The 27,487-nt window shown below is 42.7% G+C and overlaps 1 protein-coding gene across 10 annotated transcripts in view; it reads left to right on the forward strand.

The window, feature by feature from the left end:
• Positions 1-27,487, forward strand: part of LOC118379795 (prominin-1-A-like) — a 149,288-nt gene that overhangs the window by 115,219 nt on the left and 6,582 nt on the right. For 7 of the 10 annotated variants that reach the window (XM_052511686.1, XM_052511690.1, XM_052511695.1 and 4 more), the window contains 14 exons: positions 2-161; positions 7,455-7,607; positions 7,822-7,945; positions 8,616-8,719; positions 10,647-10,731; positions 12,198-12,344; positions 15,226-15,297; positions 16,283-16,375; positions 22,066-22,083; positions 23,934-23,987; positions 24,150-24,230; positions 24,318-24,386; positions 25,047-25,136; positions 26,769-26,884. In XM_052511686.1, the coding sequence (XP_052367646.1) occupies positions 2-161; positions 7,455-7,607; positions 7,822-7,945; positions 8,616-8,719; positions 10,647-10,731; positions 12,198-12,344; positions 15,226-15,297; positions 16,283-16,375; positions 22,066-22,083; positions 23,934-23,987; positions 24,150-24,230; positions 24,318-24,386; positions 25,047-25,136; positions 26,769-26,884 (1,366 nt within the window). The remainder of the gene's footprint in view (position 1; positions 162-7,454; positions 7,608-7,821; positions 7,946-8,615; positions 8,720-10,646; positions 10,732-12,197; positions 12,345-15,225; positions 15,298-16,282; positions 16,376-22,065; positions 22,084-23,933; positions 23,988-24,149; positions 24,231-24,317; positions 24,387-25,046; positions 25,137-26,768; positions 26,885-27,487) is intronic. The other 3 variants (XM_035766810.2, XM_052511689.1, XM_052511703.1) reach the window with 1 other exon arrangement.

Genomic DNA, 27,487 nt, shown 5'->3' on the forward strand with positions numbered 1-27,487 from the left:
GGAGCCCGGGGCCTGTTGGACGTCATCAGCACCAACATCAGCAGCTTCTCCAAGGTGTTCCCTGTACACAGCTCTCTGGCCAACTTCACCAACTTCATCATTCACACACAGTCCAAGATAGAAGACTCTTACCCTGAGATCGATCAGATAGACTTCTACAGGTACAATCAGGAACTGGGGCCCTATTCACAAACTGTGTGTATTAAATGGCACCCTATTCCCTATATAGTGTACTACTTTTGACCAGGGCCCATGATGTGCTCAGGGTTTAGAATAAATAAATGTTTTCACCTGCCTGGTCTGTGGTAGATTGACGTAAAGAGTACAATCTGTTGTTACTGAATATCATCTGGAGTTATTTCATCAGCACAGGTCACTGTGACATAATGTAATAAATAATGAAGAGTATATTCAGTCAGTAAGCCTTTAGGTGTACCCTGGACCTGACCCTGCATACATGGCCCCCTGTATTGCCCTCCAGCTGTGATTATTACACAGTACATTTGATTGAGCCCTGAGACAGACCTGCTGTAGTCTCCATCATTATGGCGTTTTAGCCTAATGTAGTGGTTGGTTGTTACTTGTTACCTTTTATTTTTATTTTTTATTTCACCTTTATTTAACCAGGTAGACTAGTTGGGAACAAGTTCTCATTTGCAACTGCGACCTGGCCAAGATAAAGCATAGCAATTCGACACATACAACAAAACATACAGTCAATAATACAGTAGAACAAAAGAAAACAAAAGGTCTGTGTACAGTGAGTGCAAATGAGGTAAGATAAGGGAGTTAAGGCAATAAATAGGCCATGATGGCGAAGTAATTACAATATAGCAATTACACACTGGAATGGTAGATGTGCAGAAGATGAATGTGCAAGTAGAGATACTGGGGTGCAAAGGAGCAAGATAAATAAATAAACACTGTGTGGGGATGAGATAGGTAGATAGATGGGCTGTTTACAGATGGGCTATGTACAGGTGCAGTGATCTGTGAGCTGCTCTGACAGCTGGTGCTTAAAGCTAGTGAGGGAGATATGAGTCTCCAGCTTCAGAGGTTTTTGCAGTTTGTTCCAGTCATTGGCAGCAGAGAACGGTAAGGAAAGACGACCAAAGGAGGAATTGGCTTTGGGGGTGACCAGTGAGATATACCTGCTGGAGCGCGTCCTACGAGTGGGTGCTGCTATGGTGACCAGTGAGCTGAGATAAGGCGGGGCTTTACCTAGCAGAGACTTGTAGATAACCTGTAGCCAGTGGGTTTGGCGACGAGTATGAAGCGAGGGCCAACCAACGAGAGTGTACAGGTCGCAATGGTGGGTAGTGTATGGGGCTTTGGTGACAAAACGGATGGCACTGTGATAGACTGCATCCAGTTTGTTGAGTAGAGTGTTGGAGGCTATTTTATAGATGACATCACCAAAGTCGAGGATCGGTAGGATGGTCAGTTTTACACGGGTATGTTTGGCAGCATGATTGAAGGATGCTTTGTTGCGATATAGGAAGCCAATTCTAGATTTAATTTTGGATTGGAGATGCTTAATGTGAGTCTGGAAGGCGAGTTTACAGTCTAACCAGACACCTAGGTATTTGTAGTTGTCCATGTATTCCGTCCAGAGTAGTGATGCTGGACGGGGCGAGCAGGTGCGGGCAGGGATCGGTGTGATAGCATGCATTTAGTTTTACCTGTGTTTAAGAGCAGTTGTAGGCCACGGAAGGAGAGTTGTATGGCATTGAAGCTCGTCTGGAGGTTACTTAACACAGTGTGCAAAGAGGGGCTAGAAGTGTACAGTATACAGTATACCTTATCCTAATGTAGTGTTTGGTTGTTACTTGTCATGGCATCTTATCCTAATGTAGTGTTTGGTTGTTACTTGTCATGGCATCTTATCCTAATGTAGTGTTTGGTTGTACTTGTCATGGCATCTTATCCTAATGTAGTGTTTGGTTGTTACTTGTCATGGCATCTTATCCTAATGTAGTGTTTGGTTGTTACTTGTCATGGCATCTTATCCTAATGTAGTGGTTGGTTGTTACTTGTCATGGCATCTTATCCTAATGTAGTGTTTGGTTGTTACTTGTTTCGGCATCTTACCCTAATGTAATGGTTGGTTGTTACTTGTTACGGAATCTTATCCTAATGTAGTGGTTGGTTGTTACTTGTCATGGCATCTTATCCTAATGTAATGGTTGGTTATGGCATCTTATCCTAATGTAGTGGTTGGTTGTTACTTGTTTCGGCATCTTACCCTAATGTAATGGTTGGTTGTTACTTGTTACGGAATCTTATCCTAATGTAGTGTTCTTTGTTAGTTGTTAGTTGTTATGGCATCTTATCCTAATGTAGTGGTTGGTTGTTACTTGTTATGGTGTCTTATCCAAATGTAGTGGTTGGTTGTTACTTGTTATCAAATCCAATTTTATTTGTCACATACACATGGTTAGCAGATGTTAATGCGAGTGTAACGAAATGCTTGTGCTTCTAGTTCCGACAATGCCTTAATAACTGGAGGTCGACCGATTATGATTTTTCAACGCTGATACCGATTATAGGAGGACCAAAAACCCTGATGCCGATTTAAAAAATATATATATTTGTAATAATGACAATTACAACAATACTGAATGAACACTTATTTTAACTTAATATAATACATCAATAAAATCAATTTAGCCTCAAGTAAATAATGAAACATGTTCAGTTTGGTTTAAATAATGCAAAAACAAAGTGTTTGGAGAAGAAAGTAAAAGTGCAATATGTGCCATGTAAGAAAGCGAACGTTTAAGTTCCTTGCTCAGAACATGAGAACCTATGAAAGCTGGTGGTTCCTTTTAACATGAGTCTTCAATATTCCCAGGTAAGAAGTTTTAGATTGTAGTTTTTATAGGAATTATAGGACTATTTCCCTCTATACCATTTGTATCTCATTAACCTTTGACTATTGGATGTTCTTATAGGCACTTTAGTATTGCCAGTGTAACAGTATAGCTTCCGTCCCTCTCCTCGCTCCTCCCTGGGCTCGAACCAGGAACACATCAACAACAGCCACCATCGAAGCAACGTTACCCATGCAGAGCAAGGGGAACAACTACTAGAAGGCTCAGAGCGAGTGACGTTTGAAACGCTATTAGTGCAAGCTAACTAGGTAGCCATTTCACTTCGGTTGCACCAGCCTCATCTCGGGAGTTGATAGGCTTGAAGTCATAAACAGCGCAATGCTTGATGCACAACGAAGAGCTGCTGGCAAAAAGCACAAAAGTGCTGTTTGAATTAATGTTTACACGCCTGCTTCTGGCTACCACCGCTCAGTCAGATACTTGTATGCTTGTATGCTCAGTCAGATTATATGCAATTTAGGACACGCTAGATAATATCTAGTAATATCATCAACCATGTATAGTTAACTTGTGATTATGATTGATTGTTTTTTTATAAGATAAGTTTAATGCTAGCTAGCAACTTACCTTGGTTTACTGCATTCATGTAACTCCTTGTGGAGTGCAACAAGAGAGAGGCAGGTCGTGATTGCGTTGGACTAGTTAACTGTAAGGTTGCAAGTTTGAGCTGACAAGGTGAAAATCTGTCATTCTGCCCCTGAACAAGGCCACCATTCCAAGGCCGTCATTGAAAATAAGAATGTGTTCTTAACTGACTTGCCTAGTTAAATAAAGATATAAAAAATATATATATTGTTTTTAAATCGGCACCCAAAAATACCAATTTCCTATTGTTATGAAAACTTGAAATCGGCCCTAATTAATCGGCCATTCCGATTAATCGGTCGACCTCTAGTAATAACCAACGAGTAATCTAACCTAACAATTTCACAACAGCTACCTTATACACACAAGTGTAAAGGGATGAAGAATATGTACATAAAGATATATGAATGAGTGATGGTACAGAACGGCATAGGCAAGATGCCGTAGATGGTATCGAGTACAGTATATACTGTACATATGAGATGAGTAATGTAGGGTATGTAAACATTATATTAAGTGGCATTGTTTAAAGTGGCTAGTGATACATGTATTACATAAAGATGGCAAGATGAAGTAGGTGGTATAGAGTACAATATATACATATGAGATGAGTAATGTAGGGTATGAAATCATTATATTAAGTGTCATTGTTTAAAGTGTCTAGTGATACATTTTTTACATGTATGGCAGCAGCCACTCAATGATAGTGGTGGCTGTTTAACAGTCTGATGGCCTTGAGATAGAAGCTGTTTTTCAGTCTCTCGGTCCCTGCTTTGATGCACCTGTACTGACCTCACCTTCTGGATGATAGTGGGGTGAACAGGCAGTGGCTCGGGTGGTTGTTGTCCTTGATGATCTTTATGGCCTTCCTGTGACATCGTGTGGTGTAGGAGTCCTGGAAGGCAGGTAGTTTATGATGCGTTGTGCAGACCTCACTACCCTTGGGAGAACCTTATGGTTGTGGGTGGAGCAGTTTCCGTACCAGGCGGTGATACAGCCCAACAGGATGCTCTCGATTGTGCATCTGTAATAGTTTGTGAGTGCTTTTGGTGACAAGCCAAATTTCTTCAGCCTCCTAAGGTTGAAGATGCGATGCTGCGCCTTCTTCACCACGCTGTCTGTGTGAGTGGACCAATTCAGTTTGTCCGTGATGTGTACGCCGAGGAACTTAAAACTTTCTACCCTCTCCACTACTGTCCTGTCGATGTGGATAGGGGGGTGCACCCTCTGCTGTTTTCTGAAGTCCACAATCATCTCCTTTGTTTTGTTGAAGTTAAGTGTGAGGTTATTCTCCTGACACCACACTCCGAGGGCCCTCACCTCCTTCCTGTAGGCCGTCTCGTCGTTTTTGGTAATCAAGCCTACGACTAGTGTTTTCTGCAAACTTGGAGGCGTGCATGGCCACGCAGTCGTGGGTGAACAGGGAGTACATGAGAGGGCTCAGAACGCACCCTTGTAGGGCCCCAGTGTTGAGGATCAGCGAGATGGAGATGTTGTTTCCTACCCTCACCACCTGGGGGCGGCCCGTCAGGAAGTCCAGTACCCAGTTACAAAGGGCGGGGTCGAGACCCAGGGTCTCGAGCTTGATGACGAGTTTGGAGGGTACTATGGTGTTAAATGCTGAGCTGTAGTCAATGAACAGCATTCTCACATAGGTATTCCTCTTGTCCAGATGGGTCAGGGCAGTGTGATTGCGTCGTCTGTGGACCTATTGGGGCGGTAAGCAAATTGGAGTGGGTCTAGGGTGTCAGGTGTGGTCCTTCTGTAGCTCAGTTGGTAGAGCATGGCGCTTGTAACGCCAGGGTAGTGGGTTCGATTCCTGGGACCACCCATACGTAGAATGTATGCACACATGACTGTAAGTCGCTTTGGATAAAAGCGTCTGCTAAATGGCATATATTATTATATTATTATAGGTAGGGTGGAGGTTATATGGTCTTTGACTAGTCTCTCAAAGCACTTCATGATGACGGAAGTGAGTGCTCAGCTCAGTTACCTTAGCTTTCTTGAGAACAGGAACAATGGTGGCCCTCTTGAAGCATGTGGGAACAGCAGACTTGGATAAGGATTGATTGAATATGTCCATAAACACACCAGCCAGCTGGTCTGCGCATGCTCTGAGGACGCGGCTGGGGATACCGTCTGGGCCTGCAGCCTTGCGAGGGTTAACACGTTTAAATGTTTTACTCACGTCGGCTTCAGTGAAGGAAAGTCCGCAGGTTTTGGTAGCGGGCCGTGTCAGTGGCACTGTATTGTCCTCAAAGCGAGCAGGTTGTTTAGTCTGTCTGGGAGCAAGACATCCTGGTCCGCGACGGGGCTGGTTTTCTTTTTGTAATCCGTGATTGACTGTAGACCCTGCCACATACCTCTTGTGTCTGAGCCGTTGAATTGCAACTCTACTTTGTCTCTATACTGACGCTTAGCTTGTTTGATTGCCTTGCGGAGGGAATAGCTACACTGTTTGTATTCGGTCATGTTTCCGGTCACCTTGCCCTGGTTAAAAGCAGTTTCGCACGAATGCTGCCATCAATCCACGGTTTCTGGTTGGGGAATGTTTTAATAGTTGCTGTGCGTACGACATCGTCAATGCACTTGCTAATGAACTCACTCACCGAATCAGCGCATTCGTCAATGTTGTTGTTTGACGCAATGCGGAACATATCCCAATCCACATGATCGAAGCAATCTTGAAGCGTGGAATCAGATTGGTCGGACCAGCGTTGAACAGACCTGAGAGCGGGAGCTTCCTTTTTTAGTCTCTGTCTATAGGCAGGGGGCAACAAAATGGAGTCGTGGTCAGCTTTTCCGAAAGGAGGGCGGGGGAGGGCCTTATATGTGTCGCGGAAGTTAGAATAACAATGATCCAGGGTTTTACCAGCCCTGGTAGCACAATCGATATGCTGATAGAATTTAGGGAGTCTTGTTTTCAGATTAGCCTTGTTAAAATCCCCAGCTACAATTTATGCAGCCTCAGGATATGTGGTTTCCAGTTTACATAGAGTCAAATAAAGTTTGTTCAGGGCCATCGATGTGTCTGCTTGGGAGGGAATATATGCGGCTGTGATTAGAATCTAAGAGAATTCCCTTGGTAGATAATGCGGTCGACATTTGATTGTGAGGAATTCTACGTCAGGTGAACAGAAGGACTTGAGTTCCTGTATGTTGTTATTATCACACCACGTCTCGTTAATCATAAGGCATACCCCGCCCCTCTTCTTACCAGAAAGATGTTTGTTTCTGTCGGCGCGATGCGTGAAGAAACCATCTGGCTATACCAACTCCGATAGCGTGTCTTGAGTGAGCCATGTTTCCGTGAAGCAGAGAACGTTACAGTCTCTGATGTCTCTCTGGAATGCTACCCTTGCTCGGATTTCATCAACCTTGTTGTCAAGAGACTGGACATTGGCGAGTAGTATGCTCGGGAGCGGTGCGCGATATGCCCGTCTCCGGAGCCTGACCAGAAGACTGCTTCGTCTGCCCCTTTTTCGGTGTCGTTGTATTGGTTCGCCGGCTGAGATCCGATCCATTGTCCCGAGTGGTGGGCAAAACACAGGATCCGCTTCGGGAAATTCGTATTCCTGGTCGTAATGATGGTGAGTTGACGTTGCTCTTATATCCTGTAGTTGCTCCCGACTGTATGTAATAAAACCTAAGATAACCTGGGGGTAACCAATGTAATAAATAACACGTACTGCATAGTTTCCTAGGAACGCGAAGCGAGGCGGCCATCTCTGTCGGCGCCGGAAGAACTCCTGGTTGGTTGCTACTTGTTACAGCACCTTATCCTAATGTAGTGATTTGTTGTTACTTGTTATGGCACCTTATCCTAATGTAGTGGTTGGTTGTTATTTGTTATGGCATCTTATCCTGACGTAATGGTTGGTTGTTGCTTGTTATGTCATCTTATCCTAACGTAGTGGTTGGTTGTTATTTGTTATGGTGTACTGGTGTACTGACTACAGGATTCCTCTACAGGTGGATTTGCTGTACTGGCCTCTGCTGCATGGTGGTTCTCATCCTGGCCTTCAACTTCCTGGCCATACTGTGTGGCACCATGGGATATGACAAGCACGCCTCCCCTACCACACGGGGCTGTGTCTCCAACACCGGCGGCACCCTTCTCATGGCGTAAGTATTTCTAGCCAACTGGCCGGCTATCTCTCTGTCTGGCTGGCTGGATATCTTTTTGTCTGGTTGTGTCTCTGTCTATCTATCTACTATGTCTGTCTATCTATCTATTCTGTCTGTCTGTCTGCCTACACTTTCTGCAGTATATAGAGCACTAAGAGTGTGAGTGTGTAGATTGATTGATTGAATGCTCTATCTATGTGTGTCTCCACAGCGGTGTGGGTTTCAGCTTCCTCTTTTCTTGGATACTGATGGGAGTGGTGACCGCCACCTTCCTTGTCGGAGGCAACGTGGAGAAGCTGGTCTGTGAACCCTTCCACACCAAGGAGCTCTTCAAGGCAAGTTATGATGTGATAACTCTTAAGGTGACAAGGTTTAGGTATTGTATGTGGTCCTTCTCTATAATCATGGTCTAGAACTGTATGATGGTATTACTGTATAATCATGGTCTAGAACTGTATGATGGTCTTACTGTATACTCATGGTCTAGAACTGTATGATGGTCTTACTGTATAATCATGGTCTAGAACTGTATGATGGTCTTACTGTATAATCATGGTCTAGAAATGTATGATGGTCTTACTGTATAATCATGGTCTAAAACACTATGATGGTCTTACTGTACAATCATGGTCTAGAACTATATGATGGTCTTACTGTACAATCATGGTCTAGAACTCTATGATGGTCTTACTGTACAATCATGGTCTAGAACTATATGATGGTCTTACTGTACAATCATGGTCTAGAACTCTATGATGGTCTTACTGTACAATCATGGTCTAGAACTATATGATGGTCTTACTGTACAATCATGGTCTAGAACTATATGATGGTCTTACTGCATAATCATGGTCTAGAACTATATGATGGTCTTACTGTATAATCATGGTCTAGAACTATATGATGGTCTTACTGTATAATCATGGTCTAGAACTGTATGATGGTCTTACTGTATAATCGTGGTCTAGAACTGTATAATGGTCTTACTGGTCATTTGTGTCCAAGGTTTTGGACACTCCTCACCTGGTGAACCCTGAGTGGAGGAACTTCATCCCAGGGTATATGTACAACGACTCAGACCTGGATCTGACAGTGGAGAATTTCTACAGGTAATACTGTATGGATGTAACACTTACTACTGGGGATTCATTTCTATGTATTTTAATGATGGCCTATGTTTTACATAGACTGGCTCGTCTATATAAACTCAGCAAAAAAAGAAACGTCCTCTCACTGTAAACTGTGTTTATTTTCAGCAAACTTAACATGTGTAAATATTTGTATGAACATAACAAGATTCAACAACAGACATAAGCTGAACAAGTTCCACAGACATGTGACTAACAGATATGGAATAATGTGTCCCTGAATAAAGGGGGGAAGTATCTGTCAGTATCTGGTGTGGCCACCAGCTGCATTAAATAATACTCCTCCTCATGGACTGCACCAGATTTACCATTTCTTGCTGTGAGAGGTCACCCCACTCTTCCACCGAGGCACCTGCAAGTTCCTGGACATTTTTGGGGGGAATGGCCCTAGCCCTCACCCTCCACTCCAACAGGTCCTCGACGTGCTCAATGGGATTAAGATCCAGGCTCATCGCTGGCCATGACAGAACACTGACATTCCTGTCTTGCAGGAAATCAAGCAATGAACGAGCATGGCTCGTGTCATTGTCATGCTGGAGGGATGTCAGGATGACCCTGCTGGAAGGGTACACAGCGTTGAGATTGCCTGCAATAACAACAAGCTCAGTCCAATGATGCTATGACACACCGCCCCAGACCATGACAGACCCTACATCTCCAAATCGATCCCGCTCCAGAGTACAGGCCTCTGTGTAACGATCATTCCAAAAAATGCGAATCCGACCATCACCCTTAGTAAGACAAAACCGGGACTCGTCAGTGAAGAGCACTTTTTGCCAGTCCTGTCTGGTCCAGTGACGGTGGGTTTGTGCCCATAGGCACCGTTGTTGCAGGTGATGTCTGGTGAGGACCTGCCTTACAACAGGCCTACAAGCCCTCAGTCTAGCCTCTCTCAGCCTATTGCGGACAGTCTGAGCACTGATCGAGGGATTTGGTTCCTGGTGTAATTCGGGCAGTTGTTGTGGCCATCCTGGTGTTTTTCGGAGTCAGTAGAAAGGCCTCTTTAGTGTCCTAAGTTTTCAGAACTGTGACCATAACTGTGACCTTAATTGCCTAAGCTGTTAGTGTCCATTCCACAGGTGCATTAATTTTTTATCGATCATTGAACAAACATGGGAAACAGTGTTTTAACCCTTTACAATGAAGATCTGTGAAGTTATTTGAATTTTTATGAATTATCTTTGAAAGACAGGGTCCTGAAAAAGGAACGTTTCTTTTTTTGCTGAGTTTAGAATTGAACTTGATTACTTATGGATAGAACCATGTCATAACTCTAGATATTCCTGTTTTGTGGCAGCGTTTGATTTAAATAAATGTCACAGGCTAATGTCTGTGTCAATATTCTACCTCCTCACATTCCATCCGACATTGCTTATAATACATGATGTAAAGGATTGAAACTAGGGAGAGGGATACGTGAATTGCTTAGTGATCTTTTATGCCTCATATTTCATCAACTTTCATCATCTCTCGATTAGAACAGGCAGCAAAGCTTTGTTCTAAGACCATCACGTCATGTTTCCTTATAGAGACTTGTCGCCACTGCCTAGTCAGGGAGTTAGCCATGACATAGTGTGTACAGACATGACCATTCCTTTACCCTTACTTCACTCTCCCACGTGACCATTGAATGTGTTCAGTTATGTAACTACAAACAATGGACCTAAATGGGAAATATGAGTCATGCATGCTGACTTAATACTTTGTGTTGGATAAGCTTTCTAAAAGTGATTTGAGAGAACACTGCTTATAAAATGACCGGAAGGCAGCGATACAGAGCTGAATAGAGTTACAACTTTATTCACTGGGTGGCAGCAGAGAGAGCTAACTAACCAAGGAATTGAATGGAATGGAAGTGATAATATTGACATTTCTCTCTCTCTCTCAGTAATTGCAAAAATAACAGAAGTCTCTACTCTGCCATGCGCCTGGATAAAGTCTTCAATGTCACAACCTTGCTAAACTCCAGCCTGGTCAGTATTCACATGCATTGTGCAGTGTGCACTCACTCCACTGTAGGATACTTATTGTGTTCTGCATACCTGCACATGGATATAATACGCTTTAGTTACTGTAATCACACTCACACCGAATCAGACCATTTTTTTCAAGTAATTGAGATGTGTTTGATTTTACTTGCCTAAAACAATGTAACCAGTGGAATAGTCCCAAAAGTGTCAACTATGCCTATACTTCACACCAGTCAAGCTAAATCAAGTGTTTAGCTAACACTGCATTTCCACACTCAGATTCATGAGCATTAGCTAATGCATGGCGTTCTTGCCAAAACAAAAAGCAGGCCAGTGAACTGTAGCATTAGCCAGCCTCCTGGCAAGATTAGCTCGCCTCTTTTATTGATTAGTAAATAAGGATGGATAGAGCTGGCTAGCATAAGTTAGGCTAGGTTAGGGTTAGGGATGGATAGAGCTGGCTAGCATAAGTTAGGCTAGGTTAGGGATGGATAGAGCTGGCTAGCATAAGTTAGGCTAGGTTAGGGATGGATAGAGCTGGCTAGCATAAGTTAGGCTAGGTTAGGGTTAGGGATGGATAGAGCTGGCTAGCATAAGTTAGGCTAGGTTAGGGTTAGGGATGGGTAGAGCTGGCTAGCATAAATTTAGCTAGGTTACACAAATTGGGAGTTTTTTTATATAGACTAAATACAAAAGGTTTTATGTTATTAACATGTGCTATTTATTTTGTTATCCAGTTTATCTATTGTATTTCAATGTGGCTCTTAGCTAGTGAGAATTTGTTGTGTTTTAGCTCGAGCTGTTCTATTATATGAGTGTGTAGAAGACATAATGGAAAGAAAACAGGCCATCTTAATCTGTACTTTGTATCAATGAATGGGGTTACCTAGGAATCAGGAAGACCCTCTTTGAATTAAGAGGGGCCTACCCTGTCCCTGGTCTATTGTACCGCTCCACCCCACACCACCACTAAGGAAGTAAATAACAAACGCTGAATGACCAACTTTCTTTTGATCACCATTTTGTTCTAGGCTCTCTAAAATAGTCTTGACCATAAAATTATATTTCTATGTTCTGGACTCTCGCGGTACCAGACCTCAACACTGAGGTCGAGGCTACTAAAGTAGAGGCTACTAAAATAGTTTTGGAAAACAAACCATTTGCACAAATGCAAACACACATGTTTGCTCTTGTAACAACCATGTGCAATGAAGATTGGTGTAAACAAACATATTTGCGCCTGTAACTACATAAGGAATTCATAACACATTCGTAACCCATCCATTACATATGAAATGTAACTAGGCTCCCTTTCTGTTTCCAGTACAACAAGGTGGTGGTGAGGATGTTTGAATGTGTAAAATTGACATACGGGCTTCATAAACCCACATTTGTTACCAATATATCCCACATGCATAGCTATTGCTTATCTTTATCGATGTAGCTGACAATTCTCCTTGTGTTTCCAGTACACCAAGGAAGTGGCGAAGATGTTTGACAGTGTGAAGATTGACCTGGGAGGTATCGTCCTGCTGGAGTCTGAGGGGAAACAGAGTCTCATTGACTTCTCTGAGACTGGCATCGCGGAGATCAACTATGCAGCGTATCTGGCGGAGGTAGAGTACTGGCATTGAGGGGAAATCTCAATCTAAAAATACTTTCCCCCCTGGTCACCTATCGTTCATTTCTATAGTTTAAAGTGACTTCCTCTACTCCACTCCTCCTTATCTCAATAGTTTAAAGTGTCCTCCTCTCCTTATCTCAATAGTTTCAAGTGTCCTCCTCTCCTTATCTCAATAGTTTAAAGTGTCCTCCTCTCCTTATTTCAATAGTCCAAAGTGTCCTCCTCTCCTTATCTCAATAGTTTCAAGTGTCCTCCTCTCCTTATTTCAATAGTCCAAAGTGTCCTCCTCTCCTTATCTCAATAGTTTCAAGTGTCCTCCTCTCCTTATCTCAATAGTTTCAAGTGTCCTCCTCTCCTTGTCTCCTCTTCTCTCTTTCATCTTATGAGCCTACTTTCGCTTCCTCTCCTTCATCTCAAGCCACTGTAGACTTTTCAGATATACCTTCAAAAGACACACTAGTATACTTGTATGACACATCACTAAAGATAGTTCTAATTTCAAAGATGAGATACCACGATGGATTTAGGATTTGCTTCTGTTATGGCTAACCAGGATTTAGCTGGAGTCTTCCTGACTACTTCCTGGGGTTTTCCTGATTTCTTTCCGGGGTCCTACCGAGGTCTTTCCGGGGTCTTCCAGGGGTCTTCATGAAGTCTTCCAAGGGTTTTCCTAGGGTATACACTACCGGTCAAAAGTTTTGGAACACCTACTCATTCAAGGGTTTTTCTTTATTTTTACTATTTTATTATTATTTTAAAATAATATCTGAAATAACACATATGGAATCATATAGTAACCAGAAAAGTGTTAAACAAATCAAAATATATTTTATATTTGAGATTCTTCAAATAGCCACCTTTTGCCTTGATAACAGATTTGCACACTCTTGGCATTCTCTCAACCCGCTTCAATAGGTAGTCACTTGGAATGCATTTCAATTAAACAGGTGTGCCTTGTTAAAAGTTCATTTGTGGAAAGGATTTTCTTCTTAATGCGTTTGAGCCAATCAGTTGTCTTGTGACAAGGTAGGAGGTATACAGAAGTTAGCCCTATTTGGTAAAAGCCCAAGACCATATTATGGCAAGAACATCTCAAATAAGCAAAGAAAAACAACAGTCCATCATTACTTTAAAATGAAAAGGTCAGTCAATACGGAAGATTTCTTTCATCACATTTCCAGTGGGTCAGAAGTTTACCTACACTCAATTCGTATTTGGTAGCATTGCCTTTAAATTGTTTGACTTTGGCTCAAACGTTTTGGGTAGCCTTCCATAAGCTTCACACAATAAGTTGGGTGAATTTTGTCCCATTCCTCCTGACAGAGCTGGTGTAACTAAGTCAGGTTTGTAGCCCTCCTTGCTCGCATACGCTTTTTCAGTTCTGCCTCAAATTTCTATAAGTTTGAGGCCAGGGCTTTGTGATGGCCACTCCAATACCTTGACTTTGTTGTCCTTAAGCCATTTTGTCACAACTTTGGAAGTATGCTTGGGGTCATTGTCCACATGGAGGACCCAACTTCCTGACTGATGTCTTGAGATATTGCTTCAATATAATCCACATAATTTTCCATCCTCATGTTGCCATCTATTTTGTGAAGTGCACCAGTCCCTCCTGCAACAAAGCACCCCCACAACATGATGCTGCCACCCCCGTGCTTCACGGTTGGGATGGTGTTCTTCGGCTTGCAAGCCTCCCCCTTTTTCCTCCAAAAATAACGATGGTCATTATGGACAAACAGTTCTATTTTTGTTTCATCAGACCAGAGGGCATTTCTCCAAAACGTACGATCTTTGTCCCCATGTGCAGTTGCAAACCTTGGTCTGTTTTTTTATGGCGCTTTTGGAGCAGTGGCTTCTTCCTTGCTGAGCTGCCTTTCAGGTTATGTCGATATAGGACTCGTTTTACTGTGGATATAGATACTTTTGTACCTGTTTCCTCCAGCATCTTCACAAGGTCCTTTGCTTTTGTTCTGGGATTGATTTGCACTTTTCACACCAAAGTACTTCATCTCTAGGAGACAGAACGCTTCTCCTTCCTGAGTAGTATGACGGCTGAGTGATCCCATGGTGTTTATACTTGCGTACTATTGTTTGTACAGATGAACGTGGTACCTTCAGACGTTTGGAAATTGCTCCCAAGGATGAACCAGACTTGTGGAGGTCTACAATTTTGAGTTTGAAGGGAGTCCTTGAAATACATCCACAGGTACACCTCCAATTGACTCAAATGATGTCAATTAGCCTATCAGAAGCTTCTAAAGCCATGATATAATTTTCTGGAATTTTCCAAGCTGTTTAAAGGCACAGTCAACTCAGTGTATGTAAACTTTTGACCCACTGGAATTGTAATACAGTGAATTATAAGTGAAATAATCTGTCTGTAAACAATTGTTGGAAAAATTACTTGCGTCATGCACAAAATAGATGTCCTAACCGACTTGCCAAAACTATAGTTTGTTAACAAGAAATTTGTGGATTGGTTGAAAAACGAGTTTGAATGACTCCAACCTAAGTGTATGTAAACTTCCAACTTCAACTGTACGTCTTCTCTATTAGAATCTGTTGAATGGGGGAGAACATGAAGTTTTCTACGGAACATGATCGTCTTATGGCCTCTTATTGGAGCTTGTATAACTCTTTACTTAAAACCGACAACTATAATGTTTTTTGACTTGTAAGCCTCTATGAGCCTTTATAGTGTGATATTATAAGGCTTATAAAGGTTACTGTTGTTATGTCTCTATGTGCACAGTTGCACAACTGTTATTATAAGATGAAAAGACCGAAGGGGGTCATACATGCTTATGACAAGTCTTATAATGCATTATAACACCATCATAATACATTATAATCCTATTTCTGTTCATTTGCAGGTCAACAAAGGGGTGACTCTGGTGGACTTACTGTCGTACGCCAATGAGCTTGAGGCACAGACGGACCTTATGGTGAGAACAACATATGACCAACCATCCAATAAAAACCTCATACTGAAAAAACAACACGGCTCCAACCAACCACACAATGTTTTCTCAGTGTACTAGTAGATTGAAGCTTTATTTACACTACGATCCAAGACAGGGAGACAATGGAATGGGAGTTCAGATATAAAACTGTGAAAGCTCCGTGTGTCTTCATCAACTGCATAGCCTTGCGGCGGTTTGCTATCGACACACACACACACACACACACACACACACACACACACACACACACACACACACACTTAAACAGTCTCTGAAATCACTTTTTAATGTTCTGCCTTGCCTTTAAGGGTTGGAAGCTCACACAAACTCCCCATTCATGGCCCAAAATGTTGGGCCAACTCTGGGTCCTCCACCACTTGCCATGGGCTCGGAGGCAGTGGAGCCAGTTTAAAGTGGTCGTCTGTGGGGTGATATGTGCCCCTCCCTGTGCCCCCCTAGTATTCATCTGGTGCCCATCTGTCCTGGTGCCCCATGTTCTGTTGGCATTGAGAACACACACACGGTGGACACTGAGAATGGTTCACCCGTATATAGATCATTTAAATGACTTGATTCTACATGTAATTCTATGGGTTCCATATGTAGTTTTTATGCTGCATTACATTCATTGATTAAGGCAGTCTCTAAGTGGTTTGCTGTGTGTAGGCCTGTGTACTATAGAGTTTTACACAGATTGCACATTGCTCTAAATATTTGTAAATGTATACATTCTGTACATGAATATATGTCTAGGGACTCTGGACAATGGTGACCCTGGTAGTGACCCCACTCCCTGCAGGTGTCTCAGGGGCAGTTTGGATATGCAATAAACACATTTCTGTGACACACTTGTACAAGGAACACCCACAAGTGTGTAACAGGACAAATATTAGCACCCCCCAAATTAATAATGATTATTACCTCTTTGTATGTGTGTCTGAACCTCTGTCTATGTGTGTGTCCTTAGCCCAAAGGGCCCCTCCAGACCTCTCTGAAGGGCCACGCCAACAGTCTCCGTCAGATCCACAGTCAGCTGGTCATCCCTATGGAGCAGGCCATGGTAATCAACTATCTTCAATCATTCTTTTTTAGGTTAACGTCCATGCCTAGGCCCATCAGTGCTCAGATTCACCCGACTGGCAGAAATGGCCATGCGCTACTCCTCTTAGAAGAAAAGGTGCTATATCTAGAACCTAAAAGGGCTCTTCGGCTGACCTCATAAGAGAATGTGTGTGTGTGTGTGTGTGTGTGTGTGTGTGTGTGTGTGTGTGTGTGTGTGTGTGTGTGTGTGTGTGTGTGTGTGTGTGTGTGTGTGTGTGTGTGTGTGTGTGTGTGTGTGTGTGTGTGTGTGTGTGTGTGTGTGTGTGTGTGTGTGTGTGTGTGTGTGTGTGTGTGTGTGTGTGTGTGTGTGCACAAATGTGTACATACATGCTTGTGTATGTGTGTGTTCTCTGAACTTTACATGCGAGAGGAACACGTCGATGCCAGACGTCGATGCAACCTCAGTGAAGCTTTCATCTCTCACTCTAAGCCTCTAGAATATAGAGCTAGACCAGGGCTCTCCAACCTTATTCCTGGAGAGATACTCTCCTGTAGGTTCTAACTCCAACCACGTTCCTGGAAAGATACCATCCTGTAGGTTAACTCCATTGGTTGCATTGTGCCTTGCAAACCAAACCAAGTGCAGCATATCTGACATACAGTGCATTCGGGAAAATATTCAGACCACTTGATTTTTTCCACATTTTGTTACATTACAGCCTTATTCTAAAATGGCTTAAAAAAAAAAAAATCTCATCAATCTAAACACAATGCCACATAATGACAAAGCAAAAACAGGTTTTTAGAAATGTTTGCACAAACTTTAATATAAAATTTACGTAACTATTCAGACCCTTTACTCAGTACTCAGTATGACGCTACAAGCTTGGCACACCTATATTTGGGGAGTTTCTCCCATTCTCTGTAGATCCTCTCAAGCTCTGTCAAGTTGGATGGGGAGCGTCGCAGCACAGCTATTTTCAGGTCTTTCCCAGAGATGTTCGGTCGGGTTCAAGTTGGGCTCTGGCTGGGCCACACAAGGACATTCAGAGACTTGTCCTGAAGCCAGTCCTGCGTTGTCTTGACTGTGTGCTTAGGGTCGTTGTCCTGTTGAAAGGTGAACCTTCACCCCCAGTCTGAGGTCCTGAGTGCTCTGGAGCAGGTTTTCATCAAGGATCTCTCTGTACTTTGCTCCTTTCCCTGGATCCTGACTAGTCTCCCAGTCCCTGCCTCTGAAAAACATCCCCACAGCATGATGCTGAAACCGTCATGCTTCACCGTAGACATGGTGCCAGGTTTCCTCCGGATGTGACGCTTGGCATTCAGGCCAAAGAGTTCAATCTTGGTTTCATCAGACGAGAGAATCTTATTTCTCATGGTCTGAGAGTCCTTTAGGGGCCTTTTGGCAAACTCCAAGTGGGCGGTCATGTGCCTTTTACAGAGGAGTGGCTTCCGTCTGGCCACTCTACCATAAATGCCTGATTGATGGAGTGCTGTAAAGATGGTTGTCCTTCTGGAAGGTTCTCCCATCTCCACAGCGGAACTCTAGTGCCCTGTCAGAGTGACCATTGGGTTCTTGGTCAGCTCCCTGACCAAGGCCCTTCTCCCTCGATTGCTCTCAGTTTGGCAGGGCGGCCAGCTCAACGAAGAGTCTTGGTGGTTCCAAACTTTTTCCAATTAAGAATGATGGAGGCCACAGTGTTCTTGGAGACCTTCAATGCTGAAGACATTTTTTGGTACCCTTCCCAGATCTGTGCCTCGACACAATACTGTCTCAGCGCTCTACTGACAATTCCTTCGACCTCATGCCTTGTTTTTTTCTCTCAACCTGTGGGACCTTATATAGACAAGTGTGTGTCTTTCCTTCCAAATCATGTCCAATCAATTGAATTTACCCCAGGTGGACTCCAATCAAGTTGTAGAAACAACTCAAGGATGATCAATGGAAATGCACCTGAGCTCAATTTCGACTCTCATAGCAAAGGTTCTGAATACTTAAGTAAATAAGCTATTGCTGTTTTACATTTTTAATACATTTGCAGACATTTCTAAAAACCAATTTTCACTTTGTCATTATATATGGTATTGTTTGTAGCTTTTTATTTAATACATTTTAGAACAAGGCTGTAACATAACAAAATGTTGAAAAAGTCATGGCGTCTCAATACTTTCCGAAGGCACTATGCATATGTATACATTCACCAGGACAAATCAATCATATATTTAGCTATACCTCACACCTATATTTGGCTCCTTAAAAGACATACTGCATATACATACACTACCGGTCAACAGTTTTAGAACACCTACTCATTCAAGGGTTTTTTAAAACTATGAAATAACACATGTATTATGTAGTAACCAAAAAAGTGTTCAACAAATCAAAATATATTTTATATTTGAGTTTCTTGAAATATCCATCCTTTGCCTTGATGACAGCTTTGCACACTCTTGGCATTCTCTCAACCAGCTTCATAAGGTCACCTGTAATGCATTTGAGTCAATCAGTTGTGTTGTGACTAGGTAGGGGGAGTATACAGAAGATAGCCCTATTTAGTGACCAAGTCCATATTATGTCAAGAACAGCTCAAATAAGCAAAGAGAAACAACAGTACATCATTACATTAAGACATGAAGGTCAGTCAATATGGAACATTTCAAGATATTTGAAAGTTTCTTCAAGTGCAATCGCAAAAACATCAAGTGCTATGGTGAAACTGGCTCTCGTGAGGACCGCCACAGGAATGGAAGACCCAGAGTTACCTCTGCTGCAGAGAATAAGTTCATTAGAATTCCCAGCCTCAGAAATTGCAGCCCAAATCAATGCTTCAGAGTTCATGTAACATAAGTAACAGATCTCAACATCAACTGTTCAGAGGAGACTGTGTGAAATCAGGCCTTCATGGTTGATTTGCTGCAAAGAAACCACTACTAAAGGACACCAATAATAAGAAGAGACTTGCTTGGGCCAAGAAACAGGAGCAATGGATATTAGACCGGTGGAAATTTGTCCTTTGGTCTGGAGTCCAAATTGGAGATTTTTGGTTCGAGCCCCATGTCTTTCTTCGTGAGACGAAAAGTAGGTGAACGGATGGTCTCCGCATGTGTATTTCCCACCGTAAAGCATAGAGGAGGAGGTGTGATGGTGTGGGGATGCTTACACTGTCTGTGATTTATTTAGAATTCAAGGCACATTTAACCAGCATGGCTAGCACAGCATTCTGCAACGATATGCCATCCCATCTGGTTTGGGCTTAGTGGGGTATCATTTGTTTTTTGAAAGGACAATGACCCAAAACACATCCAGGCTGTGTAAGGGCTATTTGACCAAGAAGGAGAGTGATGGAGTGCTGCATCAGATGACCTGACCTCCACAATTCCCCGACCTCAACACAATTTAGATGGTTTGGGATGAGTCGCAGAGTGAAGGAAAAGCAGCCAACAAGTGCTCAGCATATGTGGAAACTCCTTCAAGTGTCACGCCCTGACCACAGAGAGCCTTTTTATTCTCTATTTTGGTTAGGTCGGGGTGTGACTATGGTGGATAATCTAGGTTGTTTTATTTCTATGTTGGCCTGGTATGGTTCCCAATCAGAGGCAGCTGTTTATTGTTGTCTCTGATAGGGGATCATATTTAGGCAGCCATTTTCCCCACTGTGTTTTGTGGGATCTTGTTTATGTGTAGTTGCCTGTGAGCACTCCATAGCTCCATAGTATCGTTTGCTCTTACTTGTTTTTTTGTGCGGTTCACTTCAAATAAAATATGTCGAACCGATTTCACGCCTTGGTCGGAATGTGATTCCGACGATCGTGACATCAAGACTGTTGGAAAAGCATTCGTCATGAAGCTGGTTGAGAGAATGGCCAAGAGTGTACAAAGCTACCATCAAGGCAAAGGGTGACTATTTAAAGAATCTCGAATATAAAATATATTTTGATTTAACACTTTTTTGGTTTCTACATGATTGTCGTAAAAATAAAGAAAACCCCTTGAATGAGTAGGTGTTCTTAAACTTTTGACCGGTAGTGTACAGTCGTGGCCAAAAGTTTTGAGAATGACACAAATATACATTTTCACAAAGTTTGCTGCTTCAGTGTCTTTAGATATTTTTGTCAGATGTTACTATGGAATACTGAAGTATAATTACAAGCATTTCATATGTGTCAAAGGCTTTCATTGAAAATTACATGAGTCAATTTTTTCAGTGTTGACCCTTCTTTTTCAAGACCTCTGCAATCCGCCCTGGCATGCTGTCAATTAACTTCTGGGCCACATCCTGACTGATGGCAGCCCATTGTTGCATAATCAATGCTTGGAGTTTTTCAGAATTTGTGGCTTTTTGTTTGTCCACCCGCCTCTTAAGGATTGACCACATGTTCTCAATGGGATTAAAGTCTGGGGAGTTTCCTGGCCATGGACACAAAATATTGATGTTTTGTTCCCCGAGCCACTTAGTTATCACTTTTGCCTTATGGCAAGGTGCTCCATCATGCTGGAAAAGGCATTGTTTGTCACCAAATTGTTCCTGGATGGTTGGGAGAAGTTGCTCTCGGAGGATGTGTTGGTACCATTCTTTATTCATGGCTGTATCCTTAGGCAAAATTGTCAGTGAGCCCACTCCCTTGGCTGAGAAGAAACCCCACACACATGAATGGTCTCAGGATGATTTACTGTTGGCATGACACAGGACTGATGGTAGCGCTCACCTTGTCTTCTCTGGACAAACTTTTTTCCAGATGCCCCAAACAATCAGAAAGGGGATTCATCAGAGAAAATGACTTTACCCCAGTCCTCAGCAGTCCAATCCCTGTACCTTTTGCAAAATATCAGTCTGTCCCTGTTGTTTTTCCTGGAGAGACACCAGGCCATCCTGCAAAAGTCTTCGCCTCACTGTGCGTGCAGATGCACCCACACTTGCCTGCTGTCATTCCTGAGCAAGTTCTGTACTGGTGGTGCCCCGATCCCACAGCTGAATCAACCTTAGGAGACTGTCCTGGCGCTTGCTGGACTTTCTTGGGCGCCTTGAAGCCTTCTTCACAACAATTGAACTGCTCTCCTTGAAGTTATTGATGATCCGATAAATGGTTGATTTAGGTGCAATCTTACTGGCAGCAATATCCTTGCCTGTGAAGCCCTTTTTGTGCAAAGCAATGATGGCGGCACGTGTTTCCTTGCAGGCAACCATGGAATGTGAGGAAGAACAATGATTCCAAGCACCACCCTCCTTTTGAAGCTTCCAGTCTGTTATTTGAACTCAATCAGCATAACAGAGTGATCTCATTAACACACATGTGTTAATGAGAGAATCACTGACATGATGTCAGCTGGTCCTTTTGTGGCAGGGCTGAAATGCAGTGGAAATGTTTTTGGGGGATTCAGTTCATTTGCATGGCAAAGAGGTACTTTTTCATCTGATCAATCTTCATAACATTATGGAGTATATGCAAATTGCCATCATATAAACTGAGGCAGCAGACTTTGTGAAAATTTATATTTGTGTCATTCTCAAAACTTTTGGCCACGACTGTACATACAGTATATATACATGATCACAGTAGCGCACATATGTTTCTCCCAAAATACCAAAAAAAGTAATTCCTAGTACTGCATTCATATCACGTAGAAATGCTGAGTTTTAGTGATCTGTCTTATCTTTTCTTTCTATATTTCTCCTTTAACTCTTCCTACTTCAATTAATGGCTGCCAAGAAATATGTTAGAGCGAGGGTAAGCATGTGTCTCCAAAATGTATCTTTGTCCGTCTGTACTGTCGAGGGCTCTGCTCCATTCTCCCATAATTTAAAGCTCATGTGGACTTTTTATTTTCAAATAAATGAAAGCCTATGCCTAGCTAATATCGATATCAAACAATATCGATGTCAAATTACAGTATTGGTGCCCACAATTAGTTATACATGTTCCTTGTACCTCGAATCCAAGGGGCTTCCCTGGCATGCCCTGACCATTACCATGAACTTCCATTCTCTTTCAGACCATGGTAGAGATTCATGAATGAGATTTGATAGTACACCACGCTGATTCAGACCCGAATGACATGATTGTAAAAAGTGCAAGATTAGGTCCTTTACAGGCTATGTAAAAATAAATCAGTCTTTAGGATTTGTAGATTAGTCTGTGTGTAATTTGTTAATCCTGCAATTATACTTGGTGCATGTGCTGAATAATTACCATGTACGTATACCAGCATGGATGTAATCCTTTGTCGTGTTTTCCACATATAGGTTATCACTTGTCTACACTTGTTCAAATAATATTGAAACATTTTATTTGTGGTTTCTACATACAATATATGGGAAAAAGTATGTGGACACCCCTTCCAACAAGTCAGTTCCTCATATTTCTGCCCTGCTAGAGCTGCCCCAGTCAACTGTAAGTGCTGTTATTGTGAAGTGGAAATGTCTAGGAGCAACAATGGCTCAGCCACGAAGTGGTAGGCCACACAAGCTCACAGAACAGGACCGCCGAGAGCTGAAGCGCGTAGCGCGTAAAAATAGCCTGTCCTCGGTTGGAACACTCACTACCGAGTTTCAAACTGCCTCTGGAAGCAACATCAGCACAACAACTGTTTGTCGGGAGCTTCATGAAATGGCTTTCCATGGTCGAGCAGCCACACAAGACTAAGATCACCATGCGCAATACCAAACATCAGCTGGAGGGGTGTAAAGCTCGCCGCCATTGGAGCAGTGGAAAAGCCTTCTCTGGAGTGATGAAACACGCTTCACCATCTGGCAGTCCGACGGACGAATCCGGGTTTGGCGGATGCCAGGATGACACTACCTGCCCGAATACATAGTGCCAACTGTCAAGTTTGGTGGAGGAGGAATAATGTTCTGGGGCTGTTTTTCATGGTTCAGGCCCCTTAGTTCCAGTGAAGGGAAATCTTAATGCTACAGCATACAATTACATTCTAGACGATTCTGTGCTTCCAACTTTGTGGCAACGGTTTGGGGAAGGTCTATACAGAAATGGTTTATCGAGATCGGTGTGGAAGAACTTGACTGGCCTGCTCAGAGTCCTGACCTCAACAACATCTAACACCTTTGGGACGAATTGGAACGCTGACTGCGAGCCAGACCTAATCGCCCAACATCAGTGCCCCACCTCACTAATGCTCTTGTGGCTGAATGGAAGCAAGTCCCCCCCAGAAATGTTCCAACATCTATTGGAAAGCCTTCCCAGAAGAGTGGAGGCATTTATAGCAGCAACTCCACATGAATTCCCATGATTTTGGAATGAGATGATCGACGAGCAGGTGTCCACATACTTTTGGTCTAGTACTGTATTTTGCAACACATTCCTCATGACCAAAATCCACATGAAATAGCCATTGTTATTGCTGTTGTTGTAGTTTCATATGAAGCATTTTCCTCCCAGTGGGAACCATGCCGCTCTTCTTTCCCATTGTGTGATAAAACTAGAACCATGTCTTCAAGCATCATGGTGATGCTTGTGCCTGTCTTGTCTCCTGTTGTGTGTTTTAGGAGTTATTACTGTCTCTAATCCCTGACCTTGTATCTCTGGGGTGTTAACTTGTGTTGTGCATTTCCCCTTAAAAGAGTACGCTGAATCAGAGCATCAGACTACTCGAAAGGACTGCCTCAGATCTGCCGGTAAGTGGGCCTTCTACAAACCATCTACCCTAACAGTTCACACTGTCTCAATCAACATCAAGCATTCGTAATGCATCCATAAACACTGAATAAAGACTACGTAACAGCTCCATAGACTGTTATGAAAGCATCTTGAGCATTCTAATGCTGTGTCCTGTCCAGAACAAAATCACTGATGTGCTGAAGACCATCGAAGCGGCCCAGTATCTCATCTCCCAGAATGCAACACATGTCGTCATCCAGGTGACTAAGATGGCTTCCCAGTCATTGTTTACATTTCAGTGCTAGGATAAAACACAGTAGGTAACATATTATCCCTTTCTCCATTAGGAAACAGAAAAGTACAAGCAAACCATTGTTGGCTACTTCAGGCAATACATAGAGTGGGTCAGGACCTCCGTAAGTATTTGTGTCCCAACAGTTTTTGAATGCCTATTACAGTTCTTATATTAGAATTATGACGTAGAAGATAAACTAGTGTTAGCTCCCAAACTATGTTGACATACAGCTTATCAACTGCTCATTCCCTGAGAATGTTAAGACTTTGGGGTCTAAAAATAGAAAGAACTCAAATGGAAACCAACTTTGGAATTTCCTCTGTGAGCTTTGAACCTTGTTTTTTCCCCTCTGGGCCTTGAACCTTGTTTTCCCTGTGAACCTTGTTTCCCCTGTGAGCCTTAAACCTAGTATCCCCTGTGACCCTTGAACCTTGTTTTCCCCTGTGACCCTTGAACCTTGTTTTCCCCTGTGAGCCTTGAACCTTGTTTTCCCCTGTTGAGCCTTGAACCCTGTAGCATAAGGAGGAAATTAGATAAAGCAGTACTGAGTGCTGGTAAATTACTATTGTACTGTTTGAAAAGACTGCTTTTCACAACTTTAGTGAATTGTGCCAAAAGTAACAGCTCTGCTGACTTGTTTGCAATCAACTTAGTCATCAATTGTCCATGTGTAAAGCTATAACATCCATTCATTTTCCAGAAATTCCAACCGACATCTTTCATAATTGTTTGCCAATAGTATAACTGTAACAGATGCCCTTTGTCTGCATGGTTTACCCAGCTGACCATGGAGGTAGCAGCCTGCAAACCCTTCAGCAACATTGTGGACACAGTGGAGATCGTAGCCTGCAGCTTCTTGGTTGACTCGTTGGTAACTAAAAAAGCAATATAAGGGGTCCTTTGAAAACATGCCTGAAACGTCAGTTGGGTGGTTTGTATACGCGGGGGGGTTGGTCTCTGGAGAAGGATCACATATTACTATACCGGAATACTTTTTTTTGTACAATAGTAGTGAAGGCATCAAAACAATGAAATAACACATGGAATCATGTAGTAACCAAAAAAAGTGTTAAATCAAAATGGACTTTACATTCTTCAAAGTAGTCACAATGGATTGGTATTTTACCAAATAGGGCTATCTTCTGTATACCACCCCTACCTAGTCACAACACAACTGATTGTCACAAACGCATTAAGAAGGAAAGAAATTCCACAAATTAAATTTTAACAAGGCACACCTGTGAATTTAAATGCATTCCAGGTGATTACCTCATGAAGCTGGTTGAGAGAATGCCAAGAGTGTGCAAAGCTGTCATCAAGGCAAAAGATGGCTACTTTAAGGAAAAAGATGGCTACAGTACTTTGGCTAGTCACCCCCCTCCAATCACACACAGCTACACACCTCACCCCCTCAAATCACACCTACACACCTCACCCCCCCCAATCACACACACCTACACACGATTACCCCCAACCTCTCCTGATTTAGAACGTACAGGCCCCGAAATCCAGCACATGATCAGTGAGAGCTACTTGGCAGCGCGCAGTGGGGCACCCTACAGAGTGCTGCAGAGATGGGGAGCGAGAGACAGAGCCAGAGAAAGAGAGAAGGAAATAAAACCAGCCTTACATAATCCCGACATCTGTCCTGTCGGCATGGGGCCTTGTTACTAACACACTCCCAATGGCAGGAAGCATCTCTGCCTCCCCTAATGAAGTGGAACAAATAGCCACTTAGGGACTCCATAGGTTCCAGCGCCAGCTAATTGACTTGGACTGGGAACAGGATGTTTCTGGACACTCAGCACCGACCAAAGCGCTTGTTAAAGAACACAGGAAAGAGTTAGTGCTTCTAGTCATTCCACAATAGCTACACACCACAATAGTTTCCACACTGAGTCTATAGAGTAGAGAAGAGACAACAGCACAGTGTATCTGGTAAGGATGGAGGAATGGAGCTGGTTACCTAACATGGAAACAGAGCAATGCTGTGACGCTTTGACTATCAGTGGGATTGGAGGGGAGCCAAATGTATCATGAGAGTGTTCATTCTCTAAAACAGACTATGAGGCTGTTACGCACTATTATGTCATAGCTATGATGACTTTATGACTCAGTGGTTTTCTCATTTAGAGCTGGCTAAACTGCCCCCTCCACACAAACATGCACAGACACACACAGATACACACTGCAGACATTGATGTCCAAAATTATGGAAAGTCCTTTATGAATCTACAGGGCTGAGAAGTGTAGGCAGTGTATGGTGCTATACTTCATACCTAAAGCTCCAGTAATGAAATAATGAATGATTCATATGTTTAACATTTTGTTCTACCTAACCATTGCTATACTTTATTTCATAAACTAGTATACCATATGTCTTGATCATTTACTCAACGTTTTGGTGGTGCTAAATCTAAAGAGAACACGAACACAGGGCTGCTTTATGTCTGGATATCGGATCCACTGACACGGCATTATCTCTGTTTTCTCTGTTTCTCAGAACACATTCTGGTTTGGCCTAGGCTGCTGTGCCCTGTTCCTCCTTCCTAGCATCATCCTGTCAGTAAAACTGGCAAAGTTTTACCGTAGAATGGACACAGAGGATGTTTACGATGAGTGAGTATCTCTACTCCACTTTTAATAATGTGCTATCACAAACAGTTTGTCATATCTGGAAAGAACCAGTGGATCATCCTCTTAATTCAATTATAGCTGAGGTTTGGACGTTCCCTGCTGTTAATTTGTAGTGCAACCCAATGATTAGTTTGATGTATGGGGATCCTTATTACAGCCTTCTTCCCTGCCAATGGCCCACAACACCTAGCACTTTCCCCCTGCCTATTTGGTTAAAGAGGCCATACAGTTGATTTGAGGCCTTTGCGCCCCGCCTCGAAAATAATCTAGGGCAAACACTGACTTTTTATACCCTTATTATACGCATTAAAGAGACTGAAATGGGGAGGAGTCAGGATTACAAAGTGGTAATTAACACAATTTGATTCAGTCCCACAACCAACAATTTAAATACGAGGTTATAGAATTGCTTCTGTGCTGTGGTACTAGCTACTCCTTTCTTTCTTGTTTACTATCTTTTTCCCCCCTTATGTCTATAGCTTTACAGTAGTAGTACATAGTAGTAACTTAGTAGTACATAGTAGTAACTTAGTAGTAAGTAGTATTAATAGAAGTAGCAAGTTACAGTAACCTAACTCTTTCTAC

The sequence above is a fragment of the Oncorhynchus keta genome, chromosome 4 (assembly GCF_023373465.1).
Source record: "Oncorhynchus keta strain PuntledgeMale-10-30-2019 chromosome 4, Oket_V2, whole genome shotgun sequence".
Classification (NCBI taxonomy): Eukaryota; Metazoa; Chordata; class Actinopteri; order Salmoniformes; family Salmonidae; genus Oncorhynchus; species Oncorhynchus keta.